The sequence below is a fragment of the Bactrocera neohumeralis genome, chromosome 6 (genome assembly GCF_024586455.1).
Source record: "Bactrocera neohumeralis isolate Rockhampton chromosome 6, APGP_CSIRO_Bneo_wtdbg2-racon-allhic-juicebox.fasta_v2, whole genome shotgun sequence".
Taxonomy (NCBI): domain Eukaryota; kingdom Metazoa; phylum Arthropoda; class Insecta; order Diptera; family Tephritidae; genus Bactrocera; species Bactrocera neohumeralis.
The window spans coordinates 11,072,880-11,092,056 of NC_065923.1; the positions used below are offsets into that span (position 1 = coordinate 11,072,880).

Consider the following 19,177-nt stretch of genomic DNA (forward strand, 5'->3'; position numbering starts at 1 on the left):
ACTTGTACTATCTTCCTTACATTCTCTACTAAAAATTACATAAGTTGCTGGTTTCGTTCTTGAAGAGGCGTTTTCTTAATATATAAGTAATTACAATAAATTTACATTTACGTAATGTATACTTTAATAATCGACGATTCATTTTGAAAAAACTTGGATAATATTTTTTTGCTTGAAATTGTGTTCAATCCAAAAAAAAACACATTATTATTCAAATATATGAATACTGGTAATGATCGGAGGTCTATCCGAAAATTTTCTGTTTGATTATTTGAAAAACGTTGTTCATTGCGAAAAATTTACACTACAGAGTGGCTTCAAAAATCGCACTTATTTTCAGAAATCGTATTCCTTATATTATATTTAAAATATATTAGACATAATATATAAGTGGTGTGTGAAAATTGCAAGCCGATCGTTTAAATCACTTCGTAAATCGTTCCACCGACGCTTAAATATTTCTAAATACAAATACGTTCAATATATATACAAAAACTCAATTCTTTTGAAACACAGAATAGTAGTAGTAGTTATGAATAGAATATACGTATATTTGAGAAAAACCGATTCCCTAGAAATTTGCATGAATTTCCTTTTTATAAGCGGCAAAAAATTAAATTTATAATTTTGTCCAAAAATAAAAATTAGAAAAAATTAATAAAATTGGAGAAAATTATAGTAAAAAAATAAAAGTAGTTTTTTCGTCAAAAATGTGGAAATTTTGACAAACAGTTTTGTCTCCCTCTACTTCAATACGCGTTACTTCGGAAAAGTATTATTTTTTTCTCCAAAAAATTGTTTTGTAAACTTTCGGAATAATAATAAAAATTCGCGAAAAATATTGTTTGTATTATATATTTCTATTTTTAACAAACGTCAAAAAACTGGCAGATGTTCAGGCCGATAAAATAGAATACACCAACCAAAGCTGAGATTCTAGTTAATTCCCCACCAACTATAATTAGTTAAGGTTACTTAATTGCTAAAAACCCAACGACGCACATTTTACTTAATAATTCTGTCACCATATATATGTACATAGATATATATAGATAACAATTAATTGAACGACTTTTGGCAGATCTAAGTGAAATGTATTGCCCAATTTAGTTGCTCATACGCACTGCCACTTCCAAGCACCAAGTAGTCCAGAAAATAAACAGGCAAAATACAAGAGCAGAAAAGCACTTAGTGAAAGAAAATAAAAAAAAAACAAAAACAAACAATAACAGGAACTTTCTAAATGCTTGTGTGTGTATGTGTGTGTGTGCAGCTCCACTCAATTGCTACGTGCCACATTTCTCTAACGTTTAGTCAATGCGCCAGACGCACAGGCGAACAATTTCCACTTCAGCCACCAAATTGGCGTTGATAGCTTTGTTTTCGACACAGTTTGTTGCTTTACTCTCCAAAGCAATTTTCCACAACACACGCACACACTGCTCTCCCTCCGTCCGCCGCCTTGCATAATTAATGGCGTTCAATTAGGCGTTAATTGTTTGGGTCGCTTTGTGGGTGACGATTACGAAAATTGCACGACGCTATTGCTTTCACGAAGCACTAAACAAGCAAACGACGAAAATAATATGCATAAATACCGTTAGTTGAACACTTTATTGCACAAAATATACCAAACAATACAAGTAAATAGCAAACGGAGCAATTAACGTGCGACATTAAAAGCCAAGCAAGCACAAATGCAAGCTCAAATATATGCTCAGTTGACGCAGAGTGTTTGCGCGCACTTCCGTTCAATCAACTTTAATGCCCGTACGCGCAGCTATCCAATCGAGATACGTCGTTATGCGCGTATACACCGATGGATAACCAATTTCGCAACCGCCAGCGCTGCCAAAGGCGGTCAACCCAATCAAATAGCTTTTATTGCGATAGTAATAGGTTAGTGGACCGCCAGAGTCGCCATCACAGCTGCCGCGTCCGCCAGCGCCACTGGCGCAAATGTGGTTGGGGCCACGCACCAAGCCGGGCAGATAATAGCAGGCGCACTCACTCAACGCCAGCACGGGCGCATCTACATAATACAACAACAAATTGAACACCATTTTTTCACTGTCGCTGTCACTTGTCAGACCCCAGCCGGATGTGGTGACGATTTCACCCTCCAAAAAAGACTGTGTCATGAAGCGCGGCGCAAGTGGTATTGTCTGTACCGCGGCGGAGAGCGCAGCCGGTGAGGGCAGACGCACAAGACCGATGTCATCACGACCGCCATGCAGCACATAACGTTCATAAACGATGAAAGCACTTTCGCTCACGTTGTAAACCGCCGCCGAGGTGATCGGATTGGCGAAGTCGATGGAGCCCAAAAACACTTTGCCGCGCGTGGACCTGCAATGTGGACGTAAAATAATTATTATTATACAAAACGAGTAGACCATTTGCCAATGTAGCTTACTTATATAAACAATGCGCGGCGGTGAGCACATAACTCACGGATATCAGCGTGCCGCCGCATTGGTAGACTTTTGGTGCGCGTAACAGCAGCAGCCCCACCTGATAGGGGAACATGTTGGGCGCAGCCAGATCGCCGCCTGTAATGCGCGTATCCACGCCGCGTGTGATGTTATATTTGGCGCACTGTTTATCCCACACCAGCCAGGCGAGGTCCCAATACCAGAAATCGTAAATGCCGCCGCCAAAGTAATTTCGGTGCATTTCCTGCACCGCTGTGGAAGTGGCATTTGTGGCGGTCGAAATACTAGTGGCACAAATGAATAGCGCAAGCGAATAATACGCCATTATGGCAGACTGTCTCTGTTGCAATGAAAATGTGTATAAGAAGCGCTTGAGGCTTTTATAGATTTTTAGTTGCAAGTAAAGCCAAAGCATGATCGCATAGAAATGTACGAGTAAGTATGTGCAATAATTGCTTTAAACTCTACTGTAGTTGCTTGTATAAGAGAGGGTCATTAGTTAACTTATTTAAAGCTTCGTGGTTCTACCGAAGGGTTAATGAAGTTTAGTAGCGAATCAGCATAAGATAACCCACATCATGACCTTTGCCTCATTAGAAGCTGCTGCGATACTCCCTTAAGTGTAGATGTAGCCTTAAGTTATGAAATTTTACAAATATTCCGTCAATATAATGACGCTTCTGGCAGAGTCATAAGGTTTTATATGCATTGGTAATGAGGTACCTAGCAGTAGGTATAAAATGCTAGGGGTAGAGACACCCGAATCTAAACCTCGTTATGGAGGAAGACAAAGGAATAGAAACAGACCGGGATATCAGCCCAAACGCCGTTGGGAGACGAGTCTGCTACCACCGGCAGGCACAGCGATCCTAAGAGCTATATCGCCAGCCGAACTAGCTTTACAGCGCACCGGTGCCACACTCCATGAGGACTCGGACCAAGAAAGCGCTATTAGTATAAACGCAGAAAGTGAAGAAGAACTTATTCGCTCTCCAGTTCCGAGTGTTCCAACTCTCGTAATTAGAAAAGGCCCCTGAAGAAGCCAAGCAAGGAGGGGCTGAAGACTAATCAGAGATACAAGACGGCGGTCGGAATATATAACCTTCTCGAAGGCAAGTCCAACCTGAGGGAAGAAGAGGTGAAACGACAGGCTTGTGCTAGGAGGAGGTATAGAACGGCCGGGCACACTTCGCCACTCGTAATTGGTGTAATGCCTCGGACCCAGCGTAAGCCAATCGCATTGAAGAGCACATCGCTGCACGGTCTCAACAGAGAGCGAACCTAAGGCGCCCTCGAAAAAGAAGGCGTAGCCGGTAAGCTAGACGTCAAGCACGCGGACGACAAAACGGCAACGTCCAAGGTATGAGATTGCGAAACGGCATTTGACCGTCGCACTCATATATCGCAGTAACCCGCTGGAACAAATATCACATGAGCGATGGAAAGAAGTGGAAATGAAGCTATTCTTCTCGAGAGAGAACGCCGAACTGAGCGCATCCATGCCGTCATTTGATGGAGCAAGATGACTTAGCGGTATCAAAATCTTAAAATACAAGGAAGCTGTCAGTACGCTTTCAAACCAGTGGGAAGAAGCGAAGCTGAAGGTGGTAGACCTAGGCAGTATTCCATCGGTGCCCAAGGGAAGGTAACCATACCTCGCGTGGTGGACCCGAAATATGCTCTGCGGCTGCTACAAAGGCAGAATCCGGACGTACAAACTAGCGACTGGAACGTGTTAAGCGTGGCAAAAGCCATCAACGAAGATGGAGCCAAAGCTACACCCTTCAGAACAATAACGCGGCCGAGGATTGTCAGTACTTTGGGTTCGGAAATGGGGCGTGGGAAGCGTGTTTCTTCGCCTCAAGAAGCGCCACCCCACGGACGACAACAAAAACACACCGGACACGGGTGAAATAGAGAAGGATCTCGAAGTAGATGAGATCATGGCTACTTCACTTATCCTAAAGGAGGTGGAGAAAGAATGCAGTTAGCGGCCTGATGGGCTAGAACCAAGAGCTGAGGGTACTCCAAGTAAACCTCCGCGAAGGCAAGACCGCATCTGCTGAGCTTTTTCTCAATTTAGAGAAAGGCGGCTACGACATAGCTTTAGCCCAGGAACCATGGATTACATCAGATAATTTGGTCGCTGGACTGAAGTCACAAAACTATACGACATATGTACACCACAAGCCTAATTAATAAGCTAAGATCCGCGATATTGGTAAAGAAAAATCTAATATCCCATATTGATACCAGTCTTTCCACAGATGATCTGACGGTTGTGGCGGTGAAGGGTGCCAAGGATGAGTCTCTACTCCTTGCATCCTACTATATGCCATATACACTTATATATATAAAATATACATTCCTCACTTAAAACTAACTGAATCAACAATATTACCGGAATATGTGCCAATGATTTTGTGCTCTACTAAAAGTAGAAAACTAGAAAACTCTAACTAAATACCTCAATATATTCTAGTAGTAATTATGAGTGCGTGTCCTCTATACAAAGCATCCAAAGAGCACAGATAGTATTTTTGTTATTTAAAGCCACAAATATTAAAGCCGCTCAAATATGTGCGGCTCATCTAGCAGTCATCACATTGCGTCAGAAACATAATTGCAGGCAACCCCGCTAAGCGCCGCTCATATTTTATGCTACTTTATTGATTCTAATGATTATTAAGCGCATTTTAAGCTCTTTTTTATGGGTTACTACCAAAGCCGCCGTTATATACTCTCGCTGTTGCCCCGCACTGCTACTTTTATTGTTATTGCTATTTTAGCTGAAGTTACTGGCGTCGTTCCATGATGCGCCGCAAGTATATAACTAGAGTATATACCGTTTGTGTGATTGGCTGTGTATGTGTGTGTTGAAGCATAATTTGTCTGTGAGCAGCAACAGCTGTTGGCGACATGTGAGGCTTACAGCAGCGTTGGCTTATGCACACTTACAACACGTTGTTGTTGTGTTTGGTTTTGTTGTTGGTTTTGTTTTTGTTTTGGTCTTTGTTGTTGTTGTGGCAACACAAATAATATGGCACGTTCCGACGATTTATGAACACAATGATGCTTTTAATTATGTCACGTGTGCACAGCCAGCGAACACAATGCGTCGTCAGTTGTACGGCCGAAGTGTGATGCTTAAGTAAATTTGGCTTTAATAATTTATGTTGCATTTAGTGGCAGATTATTGTAATACGTTGCTTATGTCATTATGCTTTATAGAACTTAAAGATGCGCGTAAATATTCTCTGCTCGCTGTGGGACAGTGGGGCGTATGAGTAGCAATATTAACCATTAAGCATTTTGGGTCTGCAGTGCCTTTGTATAAAAAATTTGTTGAAAAATTAATCGAAATTTAGTTTAATATTTATTTTCGATTGCAATTTACAATTATCAATAACAACTTCTGGTTTTAACAAAGAAAGCTCTAACTAATTTAAGGCTTTTAAGTAGCATAGAGTGCTTTTCTCCTTACTAGTTAAAGAAATCTGTCAGTTTTCACATACTTGCAACATACTTGCAACATTTTCCCAATATGTAGCATGCAGCTTAGCAACTTCAGCAATGAAAGCTCTGAAAGTTTAATGCCTTTTCCCGACTTTTTCACAACTTGCCTCGAAACTTTAGTAGCGACACGAGAAATTTATAAACTGATCAGCATGCAACGGCATATTGTTGCGATACAGAGCAGCGTGTACAAAAATCACTAGAAAGTGGAAAACATGCTGCTACGCAAATGATTAGTTGTTGTTTGCGGCACAATGCGCAGTGCAATGCTTGCCATTTTTTCGTTGACGACGGACTATTGTATGTACACACATATGGCTGCATATGTGCCACTGCAACATGACTGCCATTTTCGTCGCTTTTGAAAGGAGTAAAGTTTGATGAAATTTCGCAAAGTTTTTGTAGCTTTCTTTCACCTACTACCAGCGAGTTTGCGACGAATTCGTAGTGAAAAGTTGCGAAGAAATAAAAATTATTAAAAACGAGAAAAAAACGTAAACTTCGATGGCAGCGCAGATATATACCCTTCACAAACAGATTTGAAACTTGGTTTTGATCGAGCAGTTTGTATGACGACTATATGCTATAGTGTTCCGATTTGAATAAGCTCTCCGGAGATTGTTGCCTTGGAAAATAATTTAGGAAGATATTTTGACAAATTAAAAAATTTTCCATAAAAAAACTTGGTTTTTATCGTTCATTTCTAATGGCCGCTATATACAATAGTGTTCTGATCCGATCCATATTCTTCGGAGATTGTACCGGCCATTCCGATCGTTAACTTCATATGGCAATTACATCTTATAATTGTTCGATATCGGCAGTTCTGACATGCTCAGCTGGCTTTTGAAGAGTAAAGAACATGCGCAGAACTGCAGATCCCTATCTTGACTCCGTTCATTACACTGATCATTTCTAAAAATATTTTATAGGATCCTCGACGATTCCTTATAGGTTTTATGAACTTCCTAGTAAACTTAATATTTCCTGTTCAGGGTATAAAACTGTATTATAAGTACGTCGATAGTTGTATTTGTGTTTGTTGCAATCGCATAAGTTAGCAACTCAGCTGCTACCTTGTGAGTTTCCGGTACTCCACACTTCCGGTCACAATTCGGCTGACTGCTTATAGCAACACCGAAATTGCTTAGCTCAATCTGCAAGCAGCAACTTCGACACGCGCTCCAACACAAAACAGCTCACAACATTGCCGTTGGGAGTTGTCAAACATGCCACAAATCGCTTGTTGTAAACGCTGCCACATGATGTCTGCCTGCATGGGTACATAGGAAATGCCTTAGCATCAACATAATGTACGCCACATTGAATTATCACGCAAATCATTTGTAACATGGCTCATCCCAGCGCTATTGTTGTTGTTGCTAATGTTTTATTTTTTTCTGCTTCGCTGCGTAGTCCCCAGTTGTTGGTTGCGGCATGAGTGAGTGACAGACTGACAAAGTGTCATTCAAATGGCTTGCCGCAATATCCACCGCAATAGCAGGCAAAATAACAACAACAATGGCAGCGGTTGCAGCTGCTTAGTTGTCAGCGCAATAAAGCTTCAACTATTGAAAATTCGGCAACCAACGCACACATGCACACATCCATACAGACGCGCCTTTGTGTGGCGTTGCGCTTTCATGCTCGTTGATACGAACTCATCAACAAATGCGCCACGGATCGTCTGCTTCGGACAGACATCATTAATTTTGGTCAACGAAATTTTCATGACGATTTAACGGATACTCTGTCATTGCGGTCATTTTTTTTCGGGGGCCCGGCGACATTGACAATGGGCATCTCTGGAAAATTGCTCGGCCAGCATAATGGCAATGAGCACAACAATAGTCGTGTAGCAATTGCAATCAGTTGGGAGATGTTTAATGGTCGTGGTTGAAATGCATAAGCGCCGGCTGACAGCCATCAAGTGGGCTCACTTATTTTGAAGACGAGCAGTTATTTTGAAGACGAGTGGGCGACACGAAATTTTGTTCACTCAGCGCGACGGGCACAAAAGATTTTAGCCGAATAGAAGCAAAAATTCACCGATATTAAAGGGAAAAAATGAATGTCTCGTGAAAAAGTGAAGTAGCATCAATAAATTATACAATCATATATTTATTGAAATGTAAAGGCTCTTTATACCTTAAGTCGTTTGATATACTTCAATTACTGAATCTCGTCGTCAAACTAATTTGCTTTAATTAAGAGTAAATTATTTCGATTAGAAAAAGGTAAAAGTCTTGTGAACAAGAATTTTGGTAAGCCCCGCAAAACTTATATAAATATTATATAGATCAGGATAGATCAGGAAGACCCTCACCAAGCCATTCGATACCAAACGAGGTTTCAGACAAGGTGACTCCCTTTCGTGCGTCTTCTTCAATCTACTGCTGGAGAAAATAATTCGAGCTGCAGATCTGAATAGAGAGGGTACAGTCTTCTATAAGAGTGTGCATATAGCTGCTGGCGTGCGCCGATGATATTGATATCATTGACCTCAACAACCGCGTCGTTACTTCTGCTTTCTCCAGAATGCATAAGGAATCAAGCAAAGGCAGTGAACGAAGGCAAGACGAAATACCTCCAATCATCAAGCAAACAGTCGTCGCACTCGCGACTTGGCACCCACGCCGCTGTTGACAGTCATAACTTCGAAGTTGTAGATAATTTCGTCTATTTAGGAACCATTATTAACACCAAAAACATCAGACTCGAAAGCTAACGCAGAATAGGTGCTACTTTGGACTGAGTAAGCAATCGAGAAGTAAAGTCCTCTCTCGACGAATAAAGACCACGATCTCCACGTCACTCTTCATCCCCGTCCATGATTTTTATTAATTGCCATGTTTTCAATACCATGCCACACAACCGACGACTTCTATTTCATTTAATTTTATTTAATCAATAGTCTAAAATAATCCGTAGTTAGATTAAGTTAGGTTAGATCAAAAGACCGATCTTGTTAGAAACGGCTGCAGGAGTCCGTTTTGATACCTAAGACTCCTACATATTGGACATAAAGACTCTCAGTTATTGCATATTCCCTGGTTATCCTGAAATATAACTACTGGGGTGTTTCGAACTCAACCTTGCGAAAGCTAGACAATGTTGTAAAAAGTGCTTCGATATCTCTACAACACCTCCATACAATTTCGACAAGCCTTTCCGCATGGATACCAATTGGACAACGTTCAATAAGAACCCTAGAGATTGTGATTTGTTTTATTCCAAGCCAGGAGCGTCGCGTAGGAGCTGGTCACCGTGTTATGTCTGCTAAGCTCGCACGATGTCCATATATCTAGTTCCAGAATGTAGGAGGAGAACGGTGTATAGCTCGTTCACCCTTAAGGGGCATTGGTAGTTCATCCGCTTTGTAGTTCCCAGCGATTCCACTATGGTCAGGCACCCAAACGCTCTTCTCTACCGACTTCGCCTCATCTACATATCAGTTGTTGATATGTGAGCAGAAGAGTTGTTGTTGTCCATGAGAAGTAGTTGTTGTTGTTGTAGCGGTAGAATTATGTCGAGTTGACGGCTCTTTGCCAGATAAAAATCCAGGTCCGTTCCGGTTACGTAGACCCAACTATGGGAACGGAACTGAAAAGTCCAAGTTTAAAGCGAAGCAGTTAAAGAAATAGAGAATTTCAGAATGTCTTTAATGGGGTCCGTTCATACATATACCCAGACTCTCAGATCCTTTAAGCCACTTTCGCAGCAGTGCACCACAATATGACATATCCTGTTATATATATAAACCATTTTTCCATTGAAAAGAAACTGCACTCTTATCGTCTTCTTGTACAAATACTATATTATTTGCTTCCCCTTCTTCCTCTCTAACTCTCACATTTTAACATTCTCTCTATTTCATACTTCGCTGTTGCTTTATAATTGTGGACCATCGAATTGCTTTCTTTTTAATTTATTATAACCAAAATTTCTCGTATTGCATTTTTCACTTTCCAGCAGTTTCTCCATTCACCGCTTTCGTTACCATTTCTATGTTCGCAGTAAAGGGAACCTTTTCTGTATTTTTAATTAAACGAAATATTTTTCAAATATTTTGTTTTGAGCATTGTTTTGGCTCGAGTTGACGATTTCAAGTTAACAATAAAGTAAGGAAAGTGTAGTAGAGTGTGTGTGACTGTCTGACATTTTTAATTGCAACAACAACAATGTCCAAATTGGAAGAAGAAAATGGAAAATATTTTAGGCTTCAGATTTCTTGTGGCTTGCGCTTCAGCTTGTGTTTTAGCAACATTATGGAGAATGCTATGTGTTCAAATGCGAGTAGGAAAATATATTTTTTCTTCGAGATATGCAATTGCAAAAAAAAAAAAATTCTCATAGGCTTATTTTGATGTTTGTACTTGAACAATATAAGTCTATCAGACCTTGTGAGCTCAGTTGGTTGTGAGGAAAATTTCTCCGAAACGATTGAACCGATTGTCTTGAGTCAGAAATTTAAATTCAAGCAAAAGTTTGCCCTAAAATATTCTCAATTAACCCTAATACAGTAGTTAAATTGGTAGTCTGCATATTCAGTGAGATATCCCAAAAGTATTATAAACGATAGTCCAAAGCTTTACTCAACAAGTAAGGAAGGGCTATGTTCGGGTGTCACCGAACATTTGATACTCTCGCATGATAAAGTGATAATCGAGATTTCATTATCCGTCATTTACATATTTTTCAAATACCGTATTTGTGTAAAGTTTTATTCCGCTATCATCATTGGTTCGTAATGTATATGTATATTATACAGAGAAGGCATCAGATGGAATTCAAAATAACGTTATATTGGAAGAAGGCGTGGTTGTATACGTCATCAGGGTGTTAAGCAAATATTACATACCGAATTTCATTGAAATCGGTTAAGTAGTTCCGGAGATATGGTTTTTGGTCAATAAGTGGGCGACGCCACGCCCATTTTCAATTTTTAAAAAAAGCCTGGGTGCAGATTCCTTCTGCCATTTCTTCCGTAAAATTTAGTGTTTCTGACGTTTTTTGTTAGTCGGTTAACGCACTTTTAGTGATTTTCAACATAACCTTTGTATGGGAGGTGGGCGTGGTTATTATCCGATTTCTTCCATTTTTGAACTGTATATGGAAATGCCTGAAGGAAACGACTCTATAGAGTTTGGTTGACATAGCTATGTTAGTTTCCGAGATATGTACAAAAAACTTAGTAGGGGGCGGGGCCATTCCCACTTTTCCAGAAAAATTACGTCCAAATATGCCCCTGCCTAATGCGATCCTTTGTGCCAAATTTCACTTTAATATCTTTATTTATGGCTTAGTTACGACACTTTATAGGTTTTCGGTTTTCGCCATTTTGTGGGCGTGGCAGTGGGCCGATTTTGCCCATCTTCGAACTTAACCTTCTTATGGAGCCAAGAAATACGTGTACCAAGTTTCATCATGATATCTCAATTTTTACTCAAGTTACAGCTTGCACGGACGGACGGACAGACGGACGGACATCCGGATTTCAACTCTACTCGTCACCCTGATCACTTTGATATATATAACCCTATATCTGACTCTTTTAGTTTTAGGACTTACAAACAACCGTTATGTGAACAAAACTATAATTCTCTCCTTAGCAACTTTGTTGCGAAAGTATAAAAATCCCTTAAATCTTATAGTTCTACTGCTGCATCATATTTTCTCTTATCACCGCATTGCTGGCAATAATGAAATGATTTAATATCACCAAAAGATCAGGCGTTGCCATATAACCCATACACTCATCTCAGCGGCCACATAAACAGCTTTGTTTTCATAAGCCGCTCTCACCCGCGCTTTACGCAGCCAACAAAAGCCACTGTGTGCACTCATCTACATATTCGCCAACATTTGAGTAACTTCATTGTCATCGAGCAGCGCTGACACTGTAAGATAAATTTTTCATAAGCAGGCAGCAGTGGCAAGTGCAGAGGAACAAAGAACGAAGAAAATAAGATATGAATACTAGACACTAATTCCACTTGAACCCATAGCGTTATTATCTGCAGCCGCAGGGTAAACCAAATATAATAAAGCGTGATGAAAATATGCAAGAATATGAAAATCCTTTTTGGTTGCCAACCAAAGGTCTCAGGGCGGCGACACAGTTGACGACAGCAGGAATTTTTCAATAAATATCCAAAGCAATAACTCGGCATATTGACAAAGGTTGCGTTTTTTTTGGTGTTTACATACAAAACAAATGGCAAAATATTATTATGCACACGCACACACACACAACCAAGTATACACACATAGCTATCGACAAGGGCACACATGGATAAGCTTGAGTTGAAGTATGATAGTTGGGCACTTAGAGACGGGCATTTACTAGCGCGGATGAAAGCAATACAGCTAGAAGAATTTTCATATCTCCATTTTAGAGGCAAAGAATAAGACAGAACACATACAAATGCACAGAAAGAAACACACATATGCACAGAAGCAGCAAGAGCACAAGCCTTGCCTGTCAGCAGTTGTAAATTCTGCAAAAGCAGAGCAACGCAAAGCTTTGCCGGCAACAAAAATCTCAACTCCTTAACTCTACCTTTCCACCCCGCCCACTTGAGCTGCGAAAGCATTCCATGCGCACACCCAACTAACCAGCAATGTTAACCCAATATTGCTTTTCGGTACAAATCTGGCAGCAAAAATTTCCACTCACACCAACAACAATAGCACATTGCATGTGTATGCATGGCGGGCATTCGTGTGCGTGCCGGCAAAAGGACATTAACTTTTATACGTTCGGATCATCGAAAGCCATTATTAAAAGCGCATGTCAATTGAACTTTTGTGCTCGAGAAAAAAGTCTAAAAATTCCGAAAATGTTTACCATTTGAATACATATTGATGAAATTATCCTTTCGAGTGGCCGAAAGGAGAAATGGGTGTTGCTGAGTGCCAATCCACCGGCACCATCTAACTGATTGCGTATCATTCAAGCATTCATGGTTATTGTGTGTGTGTGTGTGGGTGTGCCTGGATTCACTGCATACAAAGCTTCTTTGGAGCTTAAGAATTTCGGCGCATCTGCTTGGAAAAATTGCTCGCTTTAACGCTTCATCAGCAGCACCAGGAGCGAAATAAAAATAAAAATCAAAGTAAAAAAAAAAATTATAAAAATAAAAATAAAAAAGTAGAACTGAAAATAAAAGAATAAATAAGAATAAAATCCTTTTAGCTCGCCTTTTGTATGAGACAATAAAGAGATATTACTTCTTATTCCGCTGCCTCGCTTCGATGGCATTGAAACGCGAAATTGAAGGATTTATGACAGTAATATACGCCAATCGCGCCTTACAATTTGCGAAGTAGCAACGAAGGCAGAAATTTATACACGACAAACTGGGTAATACAACTCCTCGATTTCGACAACAAAAAAGTGGCCTTGGCATGCTTCTCTGTTTTCTCCTGATTCTCCCCGCATTGCATTCGATGCTCTCATTTCATTTGGTTATTGTTTGGCTAGTCTTTCTCGTGTTGGTGTTCGCTGCCTCCTGAAATGTTGCAGAAATGCCGCCTCGATGCACTGGCGCAGGCAAAATGAATTTAGAAAGACTACCAGACTTTGACAAACAATTAATAAGCACACATAGGCAGACGAGAAAAAATTTGCCAAGCATCTTCTAATGAAAATTGATTCTCGGGAGCACAGTGTTTTGAAAATTGATTGCCAGAAAAATTCTTTCTTAATAAAAATTGCTGAATTGAGCAACTTTTGCTTAGAAAATTCACACAATACCGTCCGATCAAATATAACTCGGACTGGTTTTTTTCAAAATTCATATAACCTAAAAAGTTAGCTTTGGGATTTTTGCAGTGGAAAATTGAAGGAAGAACTTGCTTAAGGTTTTTACTTTTGAATAAAGTCACGGGTACGGAACGGTTGAAAACCAGTAACAAAGACCAGTAGTGGAGTTGCTGAAATCATTCAGTGAAGATCGTAAAGTGTAAATAACGATAAAGGTAAAGAAACAGATTTTGAAAATCATCGTGTTAGCATTAAAAAGATATCAAAGGTTCTCAATATCTTTTACAGACCAACTCAACACATATTCGTTAGTGGCTTGGGTATAAAACATGTCATTACTATACCAATGCTCCAAAAATCTGAATCTATTGCAAAAAAGACGCCGTGGAGGTCGTAAAAGAGATGCTTGACAACGTAGCTAAGCAACTTATCTTCACCAAAGGCATCAGCACCGTGGGTTTATGAATATGGCGTCGAAACTGTCTGACAATCTAATGATTGGTGATCCAAAAATAAGCCAGAAACTAAAATCCAAAATTTGCTGAAGGCACTGAGGTCCATACTAGCCAAAGCTGAAAACAATAGCCTATTTGAAAAACGATGGTAGAAATTTGTATTCAAATGCCTGAAAATGAGGTATTGTTTTTGTTAATCCAGGTTGAATCAGATGACACAAAACTCTTCTGTTTTATAAGTTAAAAGAATAAGTCTGTCAAAATCAGGGAAATTTTCAAATTGGAACGAAACCGTTTACGTCTAGCAATCACTGCTTCCAGAAGTTATACTTATCCATCCATCCAATCCATTGAAAAGGAAAGATAAAATAACAAATATTAAAGGAAAAAAATTGTGTACCTTTGGGACATAAGAATGTGAGGTAGAAAAAGTAAAATTAAAAAAAAAAGAAATCTTGTTATTTGAATGTTTCACATACACTTTGAGGTTATGTAAGAAAAGTTTATAAACAAAACTTATATATAATATATACAACAACTTTTTTCTATAGTACTGGTAGCCTTGCCGGTAATCGCGATAAACAGTTTTTTATCCTTAAAAGTTCAACCACGACACACCCTTTTCATCTCCTGGCCTAGGGTCGCCCGAAAATTATTTTTCCTTTCAAATTTGTTATTTTATCTTTCCTTTCCGATGGGTTTATGATATTTACTATGAAATTTTTTATTTTATATCATTTTCAAAGACTTCTGCACCAGTCTTAGTATATTATTATTTTGAAAATATTTCTTGATAAATAAATATATCCATAACGCAGATGCAAAATTACTCATGCGACTACACTGTTCACCAAACACCAAAAATATACATGAAAGGCAATATTGGCAAACAACCTCCCCGCCCCAAGTAATCAAATCGACCGAATGGCAAATATTGAATCTTCACGATTTCTATTGAATTGCCTGCAGTACGTACGAGGAAACGCAAAGGCCAAAAAATTCATTGCATATTTCTGTAAAATTTATTGGATTTTATGATTTTCATTTGCAATGCATGCGTATGCCCCTCAAGTGGCTGTGCGGCACGCACGCATACTCACACGTACCTAGGATGCTGAAGGGTTCGTAAAAACAGGAAAAATATTTGCATTAGAGTGGAGCGTTGCGCTTAAAGCAAGTCAAGTTTAGTTTTCTCGTAATTTTGCATTTTTGTAATAAAACTGATCATATTGGAATTATTCAATATTCTATAATATTCAAACATTATGTATTTAACAACTACAAACATTGGTCTATATGCGTGGACTATTTTACTTAATTGACTTCATACTTATTCTTAGCTGCATTTCAAATAAGTGTTTAAGGAAATAGTAACATATAACATATGTATATATGCATAATTAGTTGGTTGAAAATTGTTTAAAATATGCCCATCAATAGCTGGAGGGGATAAGTGCTAAGTCAAGTTAGGTTATTTCATCAAATTTCCGCGGATTTGTTTGAAAATCTTCGTACGCGGTAGCACCCTAATGCACCCTAATGCACATGTGTTTGCCAAATGTCTACGCGTACATAAAACGTAGCATAGTTTTAGGCAATTTATGCGTTTGAATTAATAACAACTGCAGTAAGCACTTGGCTACAAAAATTCAAAGTCATAAAAACGAGCGAGTAGAAATCTTTTTTTCGCAACTTTAGGCACTTTTTCCCATTTCTTCCGTTATTGATATGCCAACAGCAGAATTTAAAGAACTGGTTATGTCTAACTGAAATTAATCAAATTTCCTATACATATATGATGATGAGCTGAGAAGCTTTAGCCATGTCCTTCCATGTTTGATTGTCTGTCTGTATATACTGAGCTAGCTTCTCCATTTTTGGGATATCAATCTGAAATTTCGCACACGTCCATTTCTCGCCAAGAAGCTGCTCATTTTTTGGAACCACTGATATCAGACCATGCAGACAAACGAACAAACGGACATCGCTAAGTCGACTTAGCTCGTCATGCTTATTATTTACATATCTTTTTTATAGAGTCTCTGACACTTCCTTCAGGGTGTTGCAAACTTCCTACCAAATTTAATACACCCTGTTTAGGATACGAAAAGCTTCCTTTTAAAACGTGGCAGACCGAAAGTTTCCACACATTCAGCTAATTGGATGAAGAAATAAATATTTTTATATTCTTGCAATATGAGTGTTGAAATGTTGTTTGGTATCGCCTAAAATTAATCGGGTTTGATATATTAATGATCAGAATGATGAGACGAGTTTAAGCCCTAGTGACTGTCTATCTGTCCATTAATGAAACTTGGTACACGTTTTACTTGGCAAAAAATTGTACACGAGCTCATAGATGGAAGTAATCGGGCTACCGTCACGCCCACAAGACACTATTAAACGTATCTATAAAGCTTCATAACTAAACACTAAATTAATATATAAAACTGTAATTTGACTCAGCGGTTCGCAGTAAGAAGGTGCATCTGTGGGGTAAAAATTTTGAAAAAATTCGCGTTCCCCAGCCTTTTAGAGGTTTAATGTATTTGTTTCTTAAACCACTTAAGACACAATTTCCGAATTTGCTTACGACAATGCCTTAAGCATCTCAACCGATACCGTAAAACATGATAAAAGCGAGTGATAATCCCGCCCACTCCCCACGCCTATTTCCCATTTAACACAATTTTAATTTCCGTCTCATCCTTCGAATTTCCAAAATGGTTATCAGTGCATTAATAAAATTTGATAAAACTTTGTGCGAAGTCTGCCATCTTATGACAAAAAGTTAGTTAAATCGCACCAAAACTATCCCCCATATACCGAATATGTGGATCAACGTTGCAATAGAACGTAGAACCAAATTTTTATCGAAAATATCGTTTATTTGGTGAGATATATTATAGAAATTCAGAGAGAATAATTTCCTAATAGCAGTATGTCTATATGTGAAAAAATGTGTTGAATCGAGTCAATAACTTCTTCAGGTTTCATATACCTTTCAGAAGGTTTTCGTACTTCCAGTTGACTGTATACCTCATAGATCGACAGTTGTGTGAGTTACATTAATAACATTGATAATTTATCAATAATGGTGCATCTTTGTATCTAAAATGGAAAAAATCAGAAGGTATTTTTCTGGCTTTGATCCTGCTGTTCGGTAATACCCGGACTTAGCTCTTCCCCATTTATTTATTTTTTTATTACCATTTTAACGAGCAAATAATGTTTTTAACGTCTTGAGATGATGAATTTGGGTAAGAAAACATAACAACAACTATGTAATCCATACACCATCCAGGCACCATATGTAAGATAGATTCCTTTTATTGCAAGAAAGTGACAAACAAACAATATCTGAAATAAAAAATTAAAAAACTGCCTGGTAGTATACAAAATTATTTCCTCCTAAGACTAAAAAGTAGAATGCATTTAGAAATCCGATTTAATAATCATTTTTGGTTCCATCATATCTAAGCTCATTTTCATCATTTAACTCTATTTTCCGGAAATTTGGTTATTTTTCCATTAAAGACTCATATGCGTAAAATTCTTTTAAAATTTTCCGAAATATTTTTCTCACTTCTGTCGCTTTCGACGTCTCAAGGTAATTGATACTTATTTCCATCTTCAATATTCCAGTACTTTTTTTCACATTTAATAACACCATAATTAGAAACACTCAAGGTTCATATTTTATATCATAAACAGATCCTAAAAAAATTAATAAAAATGTTACCAGATTATTAACTTTATTACTTACATTTCTTATATTTTATCAAGTAAATTGGTAAACTTTTCTAAAACAATGTGACTCCAAATTTCTATGTGCCTCAGTTCTGGAATAAAAACTGCAATATTTTTGCAGCAAAATTTGCTATCACTGCCTAATTTGTGTACGAGTACGCCATTGTGCGTCAGTAAAAGGGGGAAACCTGTTTACCAGCTGTTATGGTGAAATCGCTTGGACTTGCAAAAGTTTGACGTCGTGTGACAAATCACTTTATTCGCTCCACTTTTAAATCACATTTAATATTTATGACTGACATTATTAAAATTTACAATGTGCTTCTTATAATGTTGCTAAAAATATTTGATTATACAAAGAGTTTTCTTGGCATATTCATATCAGCCACATGGGAATTTGATAAGCGAATTGGGGCTTATATTGGGGCTCCTTAAAAAATGAGAAAGAAGAATTTTATTAATGGAAATTTCTTACCTCACAAACAATAATATTAGACGAGGTGTAGTGAAATTTTGTTTTAACCTTAAAATGATTAAAATCTAATCATAAGTTCCTATATCATCTACCAGAGTTGTCGATATGTGTATGTATATCACACCTCTTATATATATTCTGAAAATAGAACTCGTTTTACGTAAGAAATGATTTCACATAAAACAACCTATAGCTGCATAGATTTGTAGGATACATTTTTAGCTTATGCTCGAAATATATTCGGTTCTCAGAAAGTTTAAATTAAATAATATTTTTACCACTTGTATTTTTCATAAAGAATTCTCATATTGCTTGAAGGCAAAAGCAATTCAACGACCCTCGCCCCAACCTATGTGAAATAGGAACCTTTTAAAATAATTAATGAACAAAATAAATTGCGGTATTAAAGAAATTAAAAGAAAAATAGCGGAAAAGTGGAAAGAGAAATTATTACAAGCACCACTTTCATAATAAGTCTTGCTACATATGTATATATCCACAAACACAAACACATATGCATATGTATGCATAAGTAACGATATATGGCTAGAAGCGTTTGCCAACGCATACAAACAAACTTTTCCAAAGTGCTCGCATTAATTTCGCCATTCACATTTTGCACACTTCATAAATCGGGCGAGATCAATGCAAGCGACTGCTGACTGTTGACTGTTGACTGACTCTTTGCCGGAGGAGCGCTCCTCCGATTCATGACTCCTGCTGGTAATGGAATTACGAAGCTGCGTTGCCATCGAGTTAACTGTTTGTTTGACTTGAC

At 38.3% G+C, this 19,177-nt stretch overlaps 1 protein-coding gene across 1 annotated transcript; it reads right to left on the minus strand.

Moving 5' to 3' along the window:
• Nucleotides 1-1,700: 1,700 nt before the first annotated feature.
• On the minus strand, nt 1,701-2,760 carry LOC126761699 (brachyurin). The gene is made up of 2 exons (XM_050478059.1): nt 2,417-2,760; nt 1,701-2,349 (listed from the first exon to the last, which is right to left on the minus strand). Exons 1-2 carry the CDS (start codon nt 2,758-2,760, stop codon nt 1,752-1,754), a joined length of 942 nt encoding a protein of 313 aa, XP_050334016.1. The 3' UTR covers nt 1,701-1,751.
• Nucleotides 2,761-19,177: the final 16,417 nt, after the last annotated feature.

Excerpts from the sequence above, each read along its gene's own strand:
- LOC126761699 (XM_050478059.1), bottom strand. The coding sequence starts at position 2,760 with ATGGCGTATTATTCGCTTGCGCTATTCATTTGTGCCACTAGTATTTCG. Across the intron at positions 2,350-2,416 it reads GCCGCGCATTGTTTATATAA|GTCCACGCGCGGCAAAGTGT; the intron begins GTAAGCTACATT and ends TCCACATTGCAG.